This window comes from Falco rusticolus, chromosome 10, assembly GCF_015220075.1.
Source record: "Falco rusticolus isolate bFalRus1 chromosome 10, bFalRus1.pri, whole genome shotgun sequence".
In the NCBI taxonomy this organism is placed as follows: Eukaryota; Metazoa; Chordata; class Aves; order Falconiformes; family Falconidae; genus Falco; species Falco rusticolus.
Window position 1 is genome coordinate 12,459,819 of NC_051196.1, and position 15,981 is coordinate 12,475,799.

Sequence of the window (15,981 nt, forward strand, 5' to 3'; positions counted from 1 at the left end):
AGCTACCTGAGATGTATTTCCTGTTTTAAATTGCCAAATTCACCATGTTAAAAGAACGGAGTTTTAAGTCTTCTTCCAATTACCAGTGCTGGACAAATAACATACATGTGAATACCTGGAGCTGCAATTAAATCTTGCTTATTTTGGCAAGCACTGATTTTTGTATAGTCCTTTATCGATAGATGAAGAAAGGACTCTGTTTAGGAATCATGCATTTATTTTTAATTCTATATAGACTCAATTGCTCATTTTTGTGATTATGTTTCTTTCCAAAGACATAACCTTTTACTCTGACAATTACCAGTAGGAAAAATGCACTGCAGAGTGCTCCATAGTGCCATATTGTATCTGCCTGCCGCTGAGAAACTAGCGACTTTCCTGCCACAGGACTCCTCTAATTCTGACTTTGTTCTCTTCCTGTTAGGAAACACCTCTCAGAAAAGACTGTCTCCTAAATTCATACATTAAACTCTGGAAACTTACTTATTTTTGCTGTGTGGCAATTCTTTATATAGTATATGACACTTAGCTGTCTTTTATTTTATTCTGGTTTGCACAGGTGTTATAACAGCCATTAGAAAGGAAATCATATTAGCTGGATCTTACTTGTGCATTGATCTAAAAAAATAAATTTAATAACAAATATTTGTTAGATAAACTGTATTATACAGCTTGTAGGAAAAAGCTTATTCTTTATACTGTTAACAATTGACTGTTACCTGAAGACTTAACACATCAGCAGGAAAGCAAAACTAGGGAATAAAAAAAAAAAACCCCAACAACTCAACCCCCCCCCCAAACCCTCATAAAATTTTCCATTAGCAAATATTTGAATTATTCAAAAGTTTTAATTTAAAATACATAATTTCAGAGGTTTATGCTGACCAGACAGTAACAGAGGGAGTTAATCAAATATGAATCTTCTCCAACTGTCTTGTCAAACCAGGTAATGATGTCCTGCCAGCCAAACTCAGAGGGAACATGTGAAACAAATACAAAAGTAAACAGGCCTTAAGCTGCCCAAGGGAAAGTCAGCAAGATGGCAATTTCAATCATTTGGAATAATACTAAAGCAGCCTTAGGCTTTTCTCAGAATGGAAACATGTCACTGTTACTGCAATATTTCAACAAATCAGACTGCAAAAGAAAGGAACACTTATGTAATCGCAGCCATGGAACAGCCCTTTACTCAATGGTGAGGTGGAAAATAATTAAGAGGAAATTCTCTTTTTGCAAGTAATTGTAAATGTACCTAAATAACAAAGAAAACCAATGTTTCCTTAGAAATTTTGAGGAGTGAAAAAATCAAATTTAGGCACAGGTTCCTTTAGCTTTGATACAGGAAGCTTTGGAACAACAAAGAAAACTTCTATCAAATAAAACTATGAACATAATGTTCCTAAAAAATGTGTCAAATGTTGACAAAAGTTACATTCAGAGCTACAAATAAAGCAAAAAGTACTTCAGGAACAATACTGCAAAAAGTTTCATTAAGATGAACTGGTTGTCATATCATTTAACTGAGAAATCAAAAAATATTTCAAATATTTGGGGAACTTACCTAATCAGTAAACTTTCAGTATGTGTCTAGTCATGTAGCCATCTTTTAGTCAATCATCAGAAAATCAAAGGCAAATTGGCATGACTCAACCCAAACTTTAATACCGCATGATTGTGTCGTGTAAGCTTGTTTTGTGCGAGGGCTGCTGTGGTTTTAGCAGAGAGATTAACGACCGGACCTAAGCTGGCCTCCAAACCTTGCCCTGCTGATGCCTCAAGCCCTTTGAAGTCTGACCATCATACCTGGCAAAACAACAGTGGGAACTAGGCTGGTGTCAGATCTAATCAAGTTTCCTGCCTCAGCATAGCTAACTATGGGGTACACTAATTGGCCCAATTGCGGATTATACCTTTTGCTACAGATTCAAGACAATAATTTAGTCAAATGATGGTTTTTATCTCCTTCTAATTAAGATTCCAAAGTGGGAAGAAATAGGATTAGACAGGCTAACTTCAAAATTGTGTCCTTTAAAGTGGTATGCACATAAGAGAGATCTCTGATAATATTGCATATAATAACATACTGCTAGTAACAAATGTGTGAAGATTTGGGAAAGCTTGATATAGCTTCTGCAGCTTCTACCATAAACACGTAAGTCTTCCTGGAAAGGGTCTACCTCATGATTTAAAAATGGAAAATGAACACTCATAAATGTTCATTAAAAAACATTTTAATCTCGATTAAAAAAATATCCCTTTAGAATATATTTCAGTCAATCTTATTTTGATGAAGAAGATAGAAGGAAAACTGAAACAGTTAAATGATTCTGTAGACTATAAAGAGGCGGAGTCCCTCCCACAAAACTGCAATCTAATAAAACGGTTTTGACATTTAAGGTTTTTTACTGATGAAGGCCAAACCATAGTTATTTAACTGGTGAGCAATCCAGAGATGAGAAAATCCATGTCCCATGCCCTTATTTTAAACTGTAAAAAAAGAATGGTTTAGTGATGAAACCCCTTTTAGGAGAAATTTTGCCAGAAATCATAGGTTATCAATTTCTAACTTTTCTTACGAAATTTGGTTTTAAAGTGGCATTTCAAGTAAAGGTCAATATTTTTACCCTAATTTGTGTATATAACTAAGCAGAAGCTTTCCAAAAACTGTAATGTATACAAAATATATTTCACATTTAAGCTACATACTGAAGAAGTCATAAACTCAGCTGTACTTCGTATAAAGCACACTGTTGCTCATAACACACACTGTTGTGCTGCTTCATGTTTTTACCACCAGAACCAAACCTGACTGCTGACTCATCACATTCTAACTGCAGAAACCCATTTTAAAAGACTGTATTCAAATAGCTTCTTAATTCAATTTTCACTTGCTCCCATTTTCTTATTGACCTCGTTGCTCTAGTCAGCCTAGCAGTAGCCTGCCTCCCCTAATAGTATGAGGGAGAAAAACATATGTATTATAGATTAGTGAAATGTGTACAGGAAGATCACAGTAGGACAGTGATTTAATATGTTCAAAAAGGGCTAGTTTGTGTCAGTTCAGCTTACAGAAAGCATATCTGTAACAAAAGCTGAAGTTATTCAAAAAGGGTTGCAGCTGAGCAATAAAGGGAGAAATTATACAAGTGGGTCATCTACACATGTCTAGGGCAACAGGTTGTTTCAAGAGTTTCACTACACCCTTGTTTCCAACACTTCTGCTCCAAGGGTAATTCAGTTTGTTTTACAGTCTCCTGCTAAGTTGTGGTTTGTTTGTTTGGTTTTTTTTTATCATTCCAAATTAGAATTCCAAATACAGTTGACATAAAAAATTGTATTCTGAGTCAGGTTTCATAGTGAGGAAAACCCCTCACTCCCCCACTCCCAATATTCTAATTCATAGCTCTAATACATGAGAATTTACCATGCTGTGAAATGAGGGTGCATGCTTCTCTGCACTTCTGAAAAGAGTAAGAACATTTGTATTTTAATATCAAACACAGACTATTAAAAGTTTTTGTTTCTAATGTACTGCTGAAAAGCAGTTGTTAAAATGGTTTAATACCTCACAATGCCTGGTTTCACTAACCACATTCTCTGGAAACTGAGAAACATTATAAAGGAATGTCTTTGGGAAAAAAGCTCTCCACATATTTGCCTTTAAGTGGCTTCTGAAGAGGATGCCTCTAGTTGAGAAACTTCTAGCACTCATGCAGAGATGACCTGCAAGAAGAACTAGCTGCCTGATTAACTATTAACTACTCTCAATAGGATTAGATAATTAAAGACATTGATGACCATTAATTAGGAGGAGGGCACCTTAATTTGTCACTTGATAGGGCTCTTTCAATGATTTATAGGTTAGGGCTACTTGCAATTGTGAAGGGGAGGGGGCAGTGAAGAGAGAGAACCCTTAAGTTACCTTATCAAGTGGCCAGCTAAAAAGGGCAGAGGGTCAAATAAGGGCCAAAGTGGTCACTTAAGGGTGAAGTCCCAAACACCAAAGCAGTGCCAAGCCACATTGACCATCATTTGGTGATGGAGTAAAAAATATGCTAATTTATTGGTGGCAATTCTCTCTTTTTATGGTTTCAAGCAGTTAAGACAAGTGGTCTGCTTAAGAGCTTTTCATTTGAAAAGAGATTAAACAAAATGGTTTGTCAGGGATGCTTAGCTGTTTTATGTCTTTGTTAAAAAAAAAAATTTGCCCAGACTGTACCGATGACTATCACATCACCCCGAAAGCCATCTTCCATCTCTAAGCATTACTTGGTTAATAAATACATCAGCTCTAATTGCTTAATAGTGCTATGTTCATTTGCTCTTTAGCAAGATTAAAATGAAATACATCTTTTGTATTACTGTCTTCTATCAGGACTGTCTGCATAAAGGTCACAGAAAAAAGTTTAAATTTAGTAGGAAATTTACTTAAGGACATTAGTGTAAATGATACTGTGTTTAAAATGACATAAAAGAGCGAAAGGTGATTTCAGTAATGCAAAGAAAATGGTTTCTGAATACTGATAAGGACACTTATCCCTCATACCACACACAATTTTAGGCAGCATTATACATTAAAATCCCTCTACTGGGGTAATAACATGTAGCTACTTTCCCACCCACTAACACAAGTAAGAGCAAGTCATTAACATTTAATTAAATATGCTCCTGACATCCTTAGAAACATGTCACGCTTTGTTATTGAAGGTTGTGGCCTACTTTCTACGTACATTTTAAACCAAAATAAACTATTTATAACAGACCGATTTAGTACAGCAAATGAGACATTTTTAATTAGAAGGCATATTACAGTATTTTATAAAACCGTTCTGAACAGCAAAACCAGAATGAAATGAATTTACAACATCTGATGCATATTTTATGTATTTCACAAAACAGAACATAAGAGATGGGATTAGCTCCACCTTTTGGGTTCTAAATAGTGAAACAAAACTGTTTCTCTTACCTCAATGGTGAACAGCTTCCTTTTTAATTTAAAAGCAAGGTCCTTCGTGTCTGACACATCACAGATCAAGCTATTAAGCCGAGGAATCTGATGTACATGAACCAAACCTTGTGGAAAGAAAGAGTAAAGGAAGGAAAAAATTAAGAAATGCTGTCATCCAGATGCATAAATTAGAGTCTTACAGCAGAATTCTGTATATTTACACACACTCATCCTCCCCTTTTTAAACTGGAGCCTACTACCAGGAGCAATGAAGCAAACGGTGCGATTATACTCAAGTAATCAAGCAGAATAAGATAAACAGAAATCCTTGTGCGAGGAAAACTAATTGCACTTTGGTACAGAAGTACAGATGTAAAGAGGGATCTTAATACTTGTCAAAACTACAGCCGGTTTGTGTGTGATTTTCTCTTGTATTTACAGTAAGCAAATATGGCTATCACCTTGCACGCTGCCCACGGCACCACTGAGTGATCTTTATTTTATTAAATGCACCAGTAAGCAGCCAGCAAAACAAGGCTTATGGGTTACTGATAACCACTGAAGCTCTAATGAGAAGTACTCCGTTTTGCGCCCTGAAAAAGCCTTGAAAAAAGTTTCTGGAAAACACCGATTTAGATCATGCTTTTGGATAAATGTTAACCCCTATGCCATCCTAGGAGACACAAGTTTGCTGCATGCAGGAGGCTTATATAGCTATTCAGATGTTTTTAACAGTACTAGGTGCACTGCAAGCTCTGCATTCTGTCAGCTGCAGCTCAAGCTGATTTTTTCTGACAAGGACGCTGGATGGTTTTTGTGCAGCCTAATATAGTTTCTGAACAACCTAAGGGTGATTCTCTACATCTGAAAACCAGGAAAATTCTACAGGGCTTCTCAATTACTGGCCTATATTTGCTATTCATAAAGCCAGCGTCTAAATGGAAATACTGAATATTTAGGAAAGACATCTTACATGAAAACGGCAGCTGTGAGAAAACCCCCAAACACTAAACCCTTAATTTAAAATAAGGCAAGTATTTTTTCAGGGTCTTATTTATTTTTTAAAAAGAAAGAATAAGGGAAGAAAGTTTCCTAAAATTAAAACACCTTAGAAGCGTATTCTGGGTATTAATTACAAAAATTCTCAGTAACATTAGAAAAATAATTTTACACTTTGAAAGCTTCTATCCCTGCCTCCTGTCCAGTGACATACAAGAACTATTTGTTTGGCTATTGAGTTCAAAATATAATTATTATATATAGGAATAGCAGGTATAACACAGGGTTGGTTATATACACTATTCTGAAAATTTTATTTAGGATCATCTGCATCATTCTTTTGTTATTTTATTAACTTTTCAACCATTTAAATTTGCAGGCAGCTTAACGAAATTATTAATGCAGGGTTAATTAAATAATCCAATAATTTAATCAAACTTCTGAGTAATGTCAAAATCTTCCATCATCTGCAGTAAATAAATAATCTTGAAATATATTTTTAAGCAAAAAGAATCCACAGGTTAACATAGTTAAAAATACCTATTTTTATAATTTTAAATTAAGGTTGCCTAAACCTCAAAAGCTATGCATATTGGCATGTAATTTTTATTAAGTATTACCAAAAAAATGATTTAGCATACATTTTTAAAGTAAACCAGGAAATAACTGATAAAACACAAATTGTCTTAAAGGATCTCTTCAGTACTGAGAAAAGGAGTATCAAATTGACAGAATTATGTTAGCATAAACAAATGCCACATCACGATTATACAGTTGGAAAAATAATTAGGCAAATTATTCTAGCTTTTGTTCACAGTTTCTTTTTCATTCACCTTTTTTTCAGATAATGAAATGTGCACTATATCCATAGCCAAAAAGATTTTTCTCTGATTTATCAGTTACAGCCTACACATACACAGTGGTGCCTCAACAAAATCTTTGCTTCTTTTTCTGTATATTCTGCTATGGAAAACACTGCCACATTCTCACATGTTTGCAGCAGTTTTGGATAAGCAGTTTACTTTCAACTAAAGGTTTCCATGGAACTACAGTAGTATCACAATAATAATAGCTGTAATTTATGCACACTCAAAGCACCGCTCCGGATTAGCTAAAACTGTTTGTTATTCACTGCTTTGGCTATGCATAACTTATAATCTGATCTTTTAAAATTTAAATAGTTCTGCTGCAACAGCTAACAAAATCTTTGGGAAACAAAATGCAAGATTAAACGCCATTATAGATTTTAAAGATAAATAATTTGAAAGGCTACATGGCTTTTAACCAAAATTAGTTTCATATTTTACATGCCACACATATCCAGACCCATTTCTTTAAATGTGTTAAGTGCTGTAACTTAAAGCTGAAAAACAGAACATTATTTTTAGATAAAGTTTATATAGCACATCATTTAGCAGTTTATTCACCTTAATACAATATATGTTTTTCCGTGTTCTCTATTTAAAACTTGGCAGATCAAAAGTATTGATTTCATGACAAGTTCAGCTTGCTGGTCAGATGATTGCCAAGCCTCCTCCGCATGTGAATTCCCCAAAGCCTGCCTGTTGAGATGTACATCTGATTGAGCCATGCCTCAGTAATACGGCTTGACAACATGCAAGGAGTTGCCATGTTTCCTTTGCAGCCTTAATGCACTTTACTAAAAATCTTCCTAACTCAAGACTGGTTAGCAAGGAGAAACATTTAAGAGGTATATTCTAAAATGAAATCAAATGCTACTTTACAGCAGACACCCAATTGGAGGGTAAGCCGCTAAGTGCCCTAGAAACATTTAGGGCAGACTTTTTGCATTGCTAAAGATGGAACTTACCGTGGTAATCCTTGTATAATGGATTGGTTTCTCTCTCAGAGCCAATAAATGATTCAAGACCAACTACGATATCTGACAAGTTTGTTACACGTTCCATAATTGCTTTATTCTGTAAGACATGGAAACAAAATACACATCCTATGTGATGAAAAATGTAATTAATGTTCATAGAGTAAGCCCTGGTCTTCTCAATGACAAACTGTGGGGAAAAAATAGGTCATCAATACTTAGAAATTACATTAGAGGGCTTTTTTCTTAAAAAAAAAAAAAAAAAAAAAAAGACTTGAAATTTCTGTCTGAAGAAAATATACATTTGACAAGCAGAAACTATAAAAGGGCTAACTCAGAACTACATATTCTCCTACATCTTCACAACACATGCATTTGCTCACATCAGAGATATTTACAAGTATGTGGCAGTTAAGCACCTCTCACTGACTTCTACTATGAGTCAGGTGCCCAGCTTTTGTTTGTGTTCTGAAAACCTTGTTTTTTAATATACTTAGGCATATCAGCTCTAATATTTTGAGCAAGCACAACCCACACAATTATTCACTTTGTTTATCAAACAACATGGAAAAGCAAAGCATTTTCTCTGGTATTTTTCTTTCTAAAAGTTCCTCTCTACACAACATATACATTTGAAGCTTCAAATTGCATATTTATGACTTATAAGTGATGCCTTATGTCTTGTGCAGCAAGGTACTGTCATGTGCCTTAAATAAGCTGTTTTCTGCACAGTTTACTTAATTTTATACAGCAGAAGGCAACTTTCAAAGGTTACAACAGCCATCTTCAGAGGTAACAGGATAAAATGTTCTTAAATGCTTTGATGATGCTAGTATTTAATGTGAAAAAAAAAGAGACAAATATGTTGCTAAAAAGCAAAATATTTCTTTAAGATAAGTAGTTATCTTAAAAGCTGTCTGGACAGCTGGTATACTCTTGTTCTTGGCTGTAGGTAGCTATACAAATTGCACCTTCAGGGGTATCCAGACCAATCACCTCAGAACACCCATTCCAAGTATGAAGAATTAGCTCTGTAGCTCCAAGTTATAGCTTTGTACTTTTTAATAATTTTAAATAATTTTTTGTACATTCTGCATTTCTTTCATAAACTATACAACTGACACTTACTATGAAAGGTCAAGTTAAATACTGGTAAACTATTTGATAACAACAACAACTTATAAAGTAATCAGGAGCAGAGAGAAGAGAAACATTCCTAGATATGTTAGAACTAAGTCTATGCATTGTACTGACATACAGGTTTATTAAAACAGTGATAATACACTAACTGCTTTCATGAAACCACATTTAAATAATAGCGTATTTCCTAGCCACAGGGAAGCCTATGAAGCAGATGTAAAAGGTGAACATTTCCTACTCCCATCAAAGAATAATCTGAATTCTGCTTTTTGACCACTATATAAAGTAACTGTGGTCTGTCCTGCACAGCCCAATCTGCTCAGGTTAGAAGGCCTAAATTCACCGATCCCATGGCACCTTTACATCCCCTCCCCTCCCCATCTTATGGGCCAGATGGCATTAAATCCTGGGGACTGGTCTCTTTTCAAAGCCGCCACTTGAGCACAGGCCAAAATGATCTATCCCCATGGAATCAGGGAACTTCAATTTTACCTACAAAGTCTAATGATGGATAACAGTAAAATAGTGTTGCACTACAGAATTTCCTTTTTGAGGAATAACGTAAGCGATTGGAGATAAAAGAACACTGCCTACATATCAATCCCTAAACTTTGTTACTATATCCACCCCCAAAATGCTAATATTCTCCCCTGAAATATTAAAACTGACTTGCAAATTATTTGCCTTTCCAGGAGGAGAGACAGTATGCTATGTTTTAATGAAAACTTTTGGTCACGTTATTCTACAGGGTCAATCACATAAAGATGGTATAAATATAAATCTGAAGTAGCCAGTGACCTCTATAAATCCACGGACCAGAAATTTACATATTTTGCCAGTTCTTCAGCAGGCTGCTGAATGTTATTTGTATAAGCAAGAGATATAAAATTGTAACATAAATAAACACTGATGTTTTCTGGAAGCTAACCTAAATTCTTGGTATAGAATAAATACACTATCATTTGAATAAACCTTTGCTGTCCCTTAACATTTTTGCTTGCTGGTTTTGATAAAAATGGGTTACAAAAACTTTGGATAGAAAGATGCTCAACCATCAGCACAGTATCCTCATCATTAACAGTCCTGCAAATTGTAAGAATAGCATCTTTCCTATTTGGTCTTAATTTTGGAAAGATTAAAGTGATAGCTAGCAATTCAGTATTTGCTTAATGACACATCAATGTGTTGGTTTCAGCTCTTCTGAACAGGTTTGCTTTCTTAAAATCTAGTCTGTTTGCCCATGTTGATTTTGTTTTTGTTTTTAAAGTGTGTCAAAATATTCTCCTGGCTTAATGCAGTGTATCTTGGGAAATATTTTGCACAGTGAATTGCCACACCAAACAGACATTTGCTTATGTAGCATTGTTGCCATAGATCTGTATCTATCATGTATTTTCTAGTTTGCAGTGTTCAGCACATTAATGTCCAATCAAAGCTGACGTCAGCACACAGATAGTTGTGATGTATGGCATACTGACATAAACACACAAATCATGTTGCCCCATCTGGGCTTGAAAATTTAACAGAGCTCCAGATCTTCCTCCAGCCCCATACAAATCTACCTCCTGCTTCTGGCATAAACTTGGCAGCTCTGGAGGTGAGCCAGGACATGGTTAGGAGGGAAGCCAGGAATGGGGAGGTTCAGGGAAAGAGTTTGTTGGCAGCTAGAAGAGGTATTGTTTTAAATTACACTAAAAAATAATAAAAAAAACCCACCCAACCCAGTCCTGGAAAGTTTTCAGTCTTGCTAGATGTACTGCAGTTTTTCTAAATTAGTTAGTTCAGCCAAAATGTAATTATTCTAACAACATGGTAGCAACCCTGTTGTGCTGGTTGGGCTGGGCATCCATTCTATATCTTACTTTGTGCTCACTGTTTTAGACAGACATTTTCTTTTAAGCACAAACTTGCAATATTTGGGTTCAACAAAAGTGTACTTTCAAAACAATGTCTCCAGAAAATCCATGTAGCTAGCTGGGTGTGTAAATGGGAACTATACATATGGGTTTAACTAGCTTTTGGGAAGGGCAATTACGGAAAAAGATTGCTTTGTCCTACTAATTTATTTGCAGAATTTACATAGTTTGAGTAATTATTTGTGCATGTTTAAAAATACTTATTTACAAATAGAGCAGTTCAAAATATATCATCTCCTGTGTCTGAGTATAAAGTGTTCTACCAACACAAATATATGTATACCCTGTATACTCAAACATACATACTGAAATTAATGCTGTCTGTGTGTTTCACTGGATTGAGTTCTTAATGTACCACAATTTTACCATTACTACTATTAATCAAATCAATCTTGGTTCATCTGGATTCCATATTAGGAAAAATATCTATCTTTTCTACTCTGCTCTAATTTCTAGTTCTCCTCTGATTTCCTGTCAAAATTTTTCTAACACACAGGGATATGTCCTCCCATTTTTATTTTGTCGATTTCTAAACATATTAAAAACCTCACAAAATGTATGTAATAAAAATATTTAAATACTCAGTCCTTGTGCTGCATTAAGTAAAGAAAAGTCAAGGAATGGAAAATTTTCTCAGAATGCCTTCCATGTTTCTACATACTACATATAAACAATCTCAAAATTTAAAAGGAAAATAAGAGACTCATATCAAAGATCTGTAATGAGATCCAACTAGCACTTGTATAAATACATTAAACTTTTGAATCACATGGGCTTTATATATTTGCATTTGTATTTTGATCAATGCATTGACATCATTTTAATGCCAATTTACATATTGAAAATAAGGTATTTTAAGACTATGCCTATTTTCAAAGAGGCCTGTATTTTGATAGAGGGCTATATTTGACTTCTGTACCTTTACATTCAGGTAATCTAATCACATCACTGATTTTATTTTAAAACATTTAATTAAGTTAATACATTGAATCCTAAAATGAGTTTCATTACCTAAAAACCTACTTACAAACTTACAACTACTAGCACTGGGACAAACTCCAGTTTAAATGGTGAGTTGCATACATTCCATGTGACAGCACAGAATTTAAAGATGCATTCAGTCACTTCCCCCCCCCCCCCCCCAAGACCAGGTAAAACTATAATTGTGGGCAACAGTTCGTGGTGTTACCAACAGGTGAGTCCAGTAACCTGAACACTTCATTTGAAAGAAGGTCTCAACAATAAAGAGCAAACAAGCAAGTTCATGCAAAGTAATATGAACCTTATAAACTTAAAGCAAATTTTGGTGCGTGAACTTTCAAAAAAAGCTCATAAATCAGTTGTGCCTTTTTTTTGTTTCCGTTGCATTCTGTCATAAAGCCGAAGTAAGCTTAGCACTATAGCACAGGCAGCCACATTGGGGTATAATGTAACACTTGCGGGTTATTCAATAGATGAAATAATTCTTGATATTTTCTGAGAGATTATCACACAATGATGTGGTAATGATTTCACAATATAGAAATATTTACCGTTTTTCATTACTACTTAATCTTCAAAGGATTTTAAATTGAAAAGATAAATTATAAAGAACATGGCTTAAATATTTATCACCATTTGTTAATTAGGTACTGCTCAGAAAGTCACAGAATTACCCATGCCTTTTGTTTTGGTAAAAGAAGTTAGGTATTGGGCCCTTGTACTATTATTATAGAGAGATAGAGTTTGTGCACTTTTTCATTAGTCACAAATCCTGAAAATAAAAGATTAATAACTGCTCTGTCAAAAACTACTATATCAATAATTAACAAAGACTGTAAAGTATAAAATTCTATACTTATAGTCTGACTCCATGTTGACTAGCTCTGTTCTCAGTGCTTGCACACACCAAATCTACTAATTGAACTTTGAATTTAGGCTAAAATGAATGTACACTCAGACCAGTGGAATTTAAGATGAGCCACACTACATTAACAATGATTGGTACGTAGAAATCTGCACCAATATCACAAGAAAACTGAATAGAAGCGTGATGTCTTTGCTGGCTAAAACGTCCTAGAAATATACTTCAAGGATTTTCTACAAGTCACAATCCCTTCAGTGATGAGATACCCACATTTATGGATTCTGACTGATTGAACATCTTTTACCTTCGAAGAACCTTACTGACTGTAATAAAACTTAAGTATAAATATCCATTGATATGGCTGAAATTCCAAGCATTGATTCTGGTTATATACACATGTTAGCTAATTTCAAGAAATTAATAGTATCTCAATATTTTTATACAAGTTACAGAAGCAAAGAATGGACACGTAGTGAAGACATGAGCAGATAAATTAGATGCAACGCACCCGTAAAAATGGGAAGGGAGTAACAAAGCATCTGTTGGCCAATATGTTACACAATATATTAACTCCAGATTTTGGTTGTTCTTTTAAAGTTGCTTTTAATAATGTTTGTCCTGATAGTCTACATAAACTCCAGAGTCTTTTAACTGTGAAACTAGTATTTTTGTTTCTTAAAAGCTCAAAACATCATTTGAGCCATGGTTTCCTTATCTTACACCTAAAACACTGTCACTGCTATAGGAACTCTGCAATGTTATTATCAAATATATCAGATGAAGGCAGATGACACAGTATTCAATTAAAAAATTCTGGATAAATTTTCAGGAAAAATCATCAGCCAGAAAATAAAAACTAAATATCACACACTAAAAAAAATAAATATCTTTGGATCTTCACTGAAGATGGATTACCTGGACTTGTCTATTACTTAAACTATAAAAGAATCCAATGTCAGCAAACCTTGACATCCTACAAAATAAAAAGCATGTCTGCTTCGCCATTGGAGGGAAGACCTAAAGGCCAACAGTGAAATAAGTGATGACTCAATACAGATAAAACAAGCAAGTCAATAACAGTTGCTGCTGTGGCCTACAAAAACGAGAGTGAGAACAAAAACTAAAGAAAGTTTAAATCAAACTTTCCATCTATTGATCTCGAAGTGCTTTACAAAAGACAGGCAAGTGTTGCATTCCTCATTTACAAGTCACGTAACAAGCACAAAGATGTCATGTGAGTTGTCCAAAGTCACAAGCCAGTCAACAGTGAGCTGGGAACCGAAGTCGGCCTTTCGTTGAAGCCCTGTCTACCCCCTTTGCTTAAGGCTTAGTTTAGGAGGCTGCATCTATGGCTTTGGGGTACCAGGAAAATATCTGGTGATATCATGAAGATGGTGTGGGAGTCAAAGAAAGCTGGGTGCTGCAAATCCTGTTATTATCTGGCTGAAAGAGGTGACAGATGTACAGGGTATTAAAAGGGTGACACTTTCTGAGCTGAATCCCTGTTCAGTGCTTTTCTTTTCTGACTATTTCTTTAGCATTCAGTAGCTGAAAGGACACGTGACTATGAATGGTTCTGGGGTGTGGGGCTCTTGCATGAGTCCTGCTGCAGTAGGTAGATGAAATAAGTCTGATCAGGTCCTTCTCCAGTGAAGAGTGAGGAGCTGGGAAGAAACTAGTACAAGATCTGGGCTGAGATGAGCCCAGCATCTCCCCTGAACACTACGTGGTCCTTATTAATGAGATTGTCTCATTGTTATAAAAGAATGTATCTGGAAAATTCTATGTTATTATTTGTCTTTAAGTATCACAAAAATAAAATGACGATTTGAACAGATTTGGTTTAAGAATTAAACACATGTAATATTAATGCTAGAAGTTGGTCACAGTGTCTTATAAAATACAGATGCAAAATAGACTGAAAGAATGAGTCATATTACAAAAGAGACATAACAAAACTGCTGAAATTTATGTATTTGAGACCTACTGGCTTAACTAAAATCCTATGACTCCATTGGGGATTATTCATTATAAGAAAAATGTTTAGGAGTTTCTTTTGTTGCCATTTTGCCTGAAAAAAATGTCATTGCAGTTTGTGTACCAATTCAGAAAGGCTAACTATTGCTGCAACTTTCATTCTTTAAACGGCAAATTGCATTTTATTCACAGGTGACCAAAAAGATCCTCCACTATTTTTTCAATTAATAGTACGCAAATATCAAAAGGAACATCTAACCGGCGTTGGTAATCAAGTGGCAAGATTATGAAATATAAAATCATTTAAAAAACTAATTCCTTATTCAGTACAAAATTATAGGCTGTCATCAGGAGCAGGCTGGCAAAGCTGGGTCCAGATGGGAAACTGGCTGGGCAATAAGAAGAGGTAGGGTGGAAATGATGGGTAGGCTGGAAACGATGGGAACCTAAGGAAAGACATGACTGCTCCCTCTGCTGGCAAGGTTCTCACCTGCTTTAATTTTTAACTAATGAGTAGGCATTTCTTTAATTATTTAGGATCTAGCCAATAAATAATGCAGTATGTTCCTTCCTCAGTCTGTTGCTGTGTGTTTGCACATTTTTGAACTTATGGTGCCCTATTTCACTAGAATAATTTGCCACAGAATTAAGGCTCAGATGGATATCTAATGGTAGAGTTACTGGCTTTATATTTTAATTGTTCATAAAATGAAAGGCAAGATTAAGCTTTTTAACCTTGAAAATATTCTATTTTACAAAGTTTACACATTTCATGTTTAATTTAAATATTTTGTAATATTACGATAAATTGCTCATCATACTGTAACAAGAACCCTTTTATGTAGCAGTAAGATACTATAAAATGAAACATTTTGCAGTACAAACATACTAAATTACACGTCATACCAAAAAAGTGCCATTCTTCCATGAGTAAAATTCATGACCAGAGAATTCAGCGATAATGTTTGCATTAAAACTTAATTAAAAGACGAAGATAAGTCATTCATTACTTGATTTGTGATATAAATTAATAGCTGCAGTAAGAACATTTAGAAAAAATCTGTTCTAGGATTTTGGCCTACAACCAGAAACTCCCAGAACAGGAGGGATCAGCTTTTTTTGCCCACTGTTCTCATCTGAATCCTGGCTGAAAAGCTACTCCAGCTCCCAGCTTTCCAGAAGGCTCCATCCCAGGAATCCTCGCCTGCCATTTGGTTTGCTGATTTTAATCTCACAGGACTTTCTTACAGTGGCTCCACTATGCTGAACTGGCACTTGCTCCTAGAAGTGAGTTATTATTAAACTTGTAGGTCAA

At 35.0% G+C, this 15,981-nt stretch overlaps 1 protein-coding gene across 1 annotated transcript in view; it reads right to left on the minus strand.

Annotated features, from left to right (window-relative positions):
- ELP4 (elongator acetyltransferase complex subunit 4) overlaps positions 1-15,981 on the minus strand; it is a 149,965-nt gene that overhangs the window by 75,754 nt on the left and 58,230 nt on the right. Inside the window, exons 8-9 of the mRNA XM_037402681.1 lie at positions 7,779-7,887; positions 4,967-5,073 (exon numbers count right to left, since the gene is read on the minus strand). Of these exons, the coding sequence (XP_037258578.1) occupies positions 4,967-5,073; positions 7,779-7,887 (216 nt within the window). The remainder of the gene's footprint in view (positions 1-4,966; positions 5,074-7,778; positions 7,888-15,981) is intronic.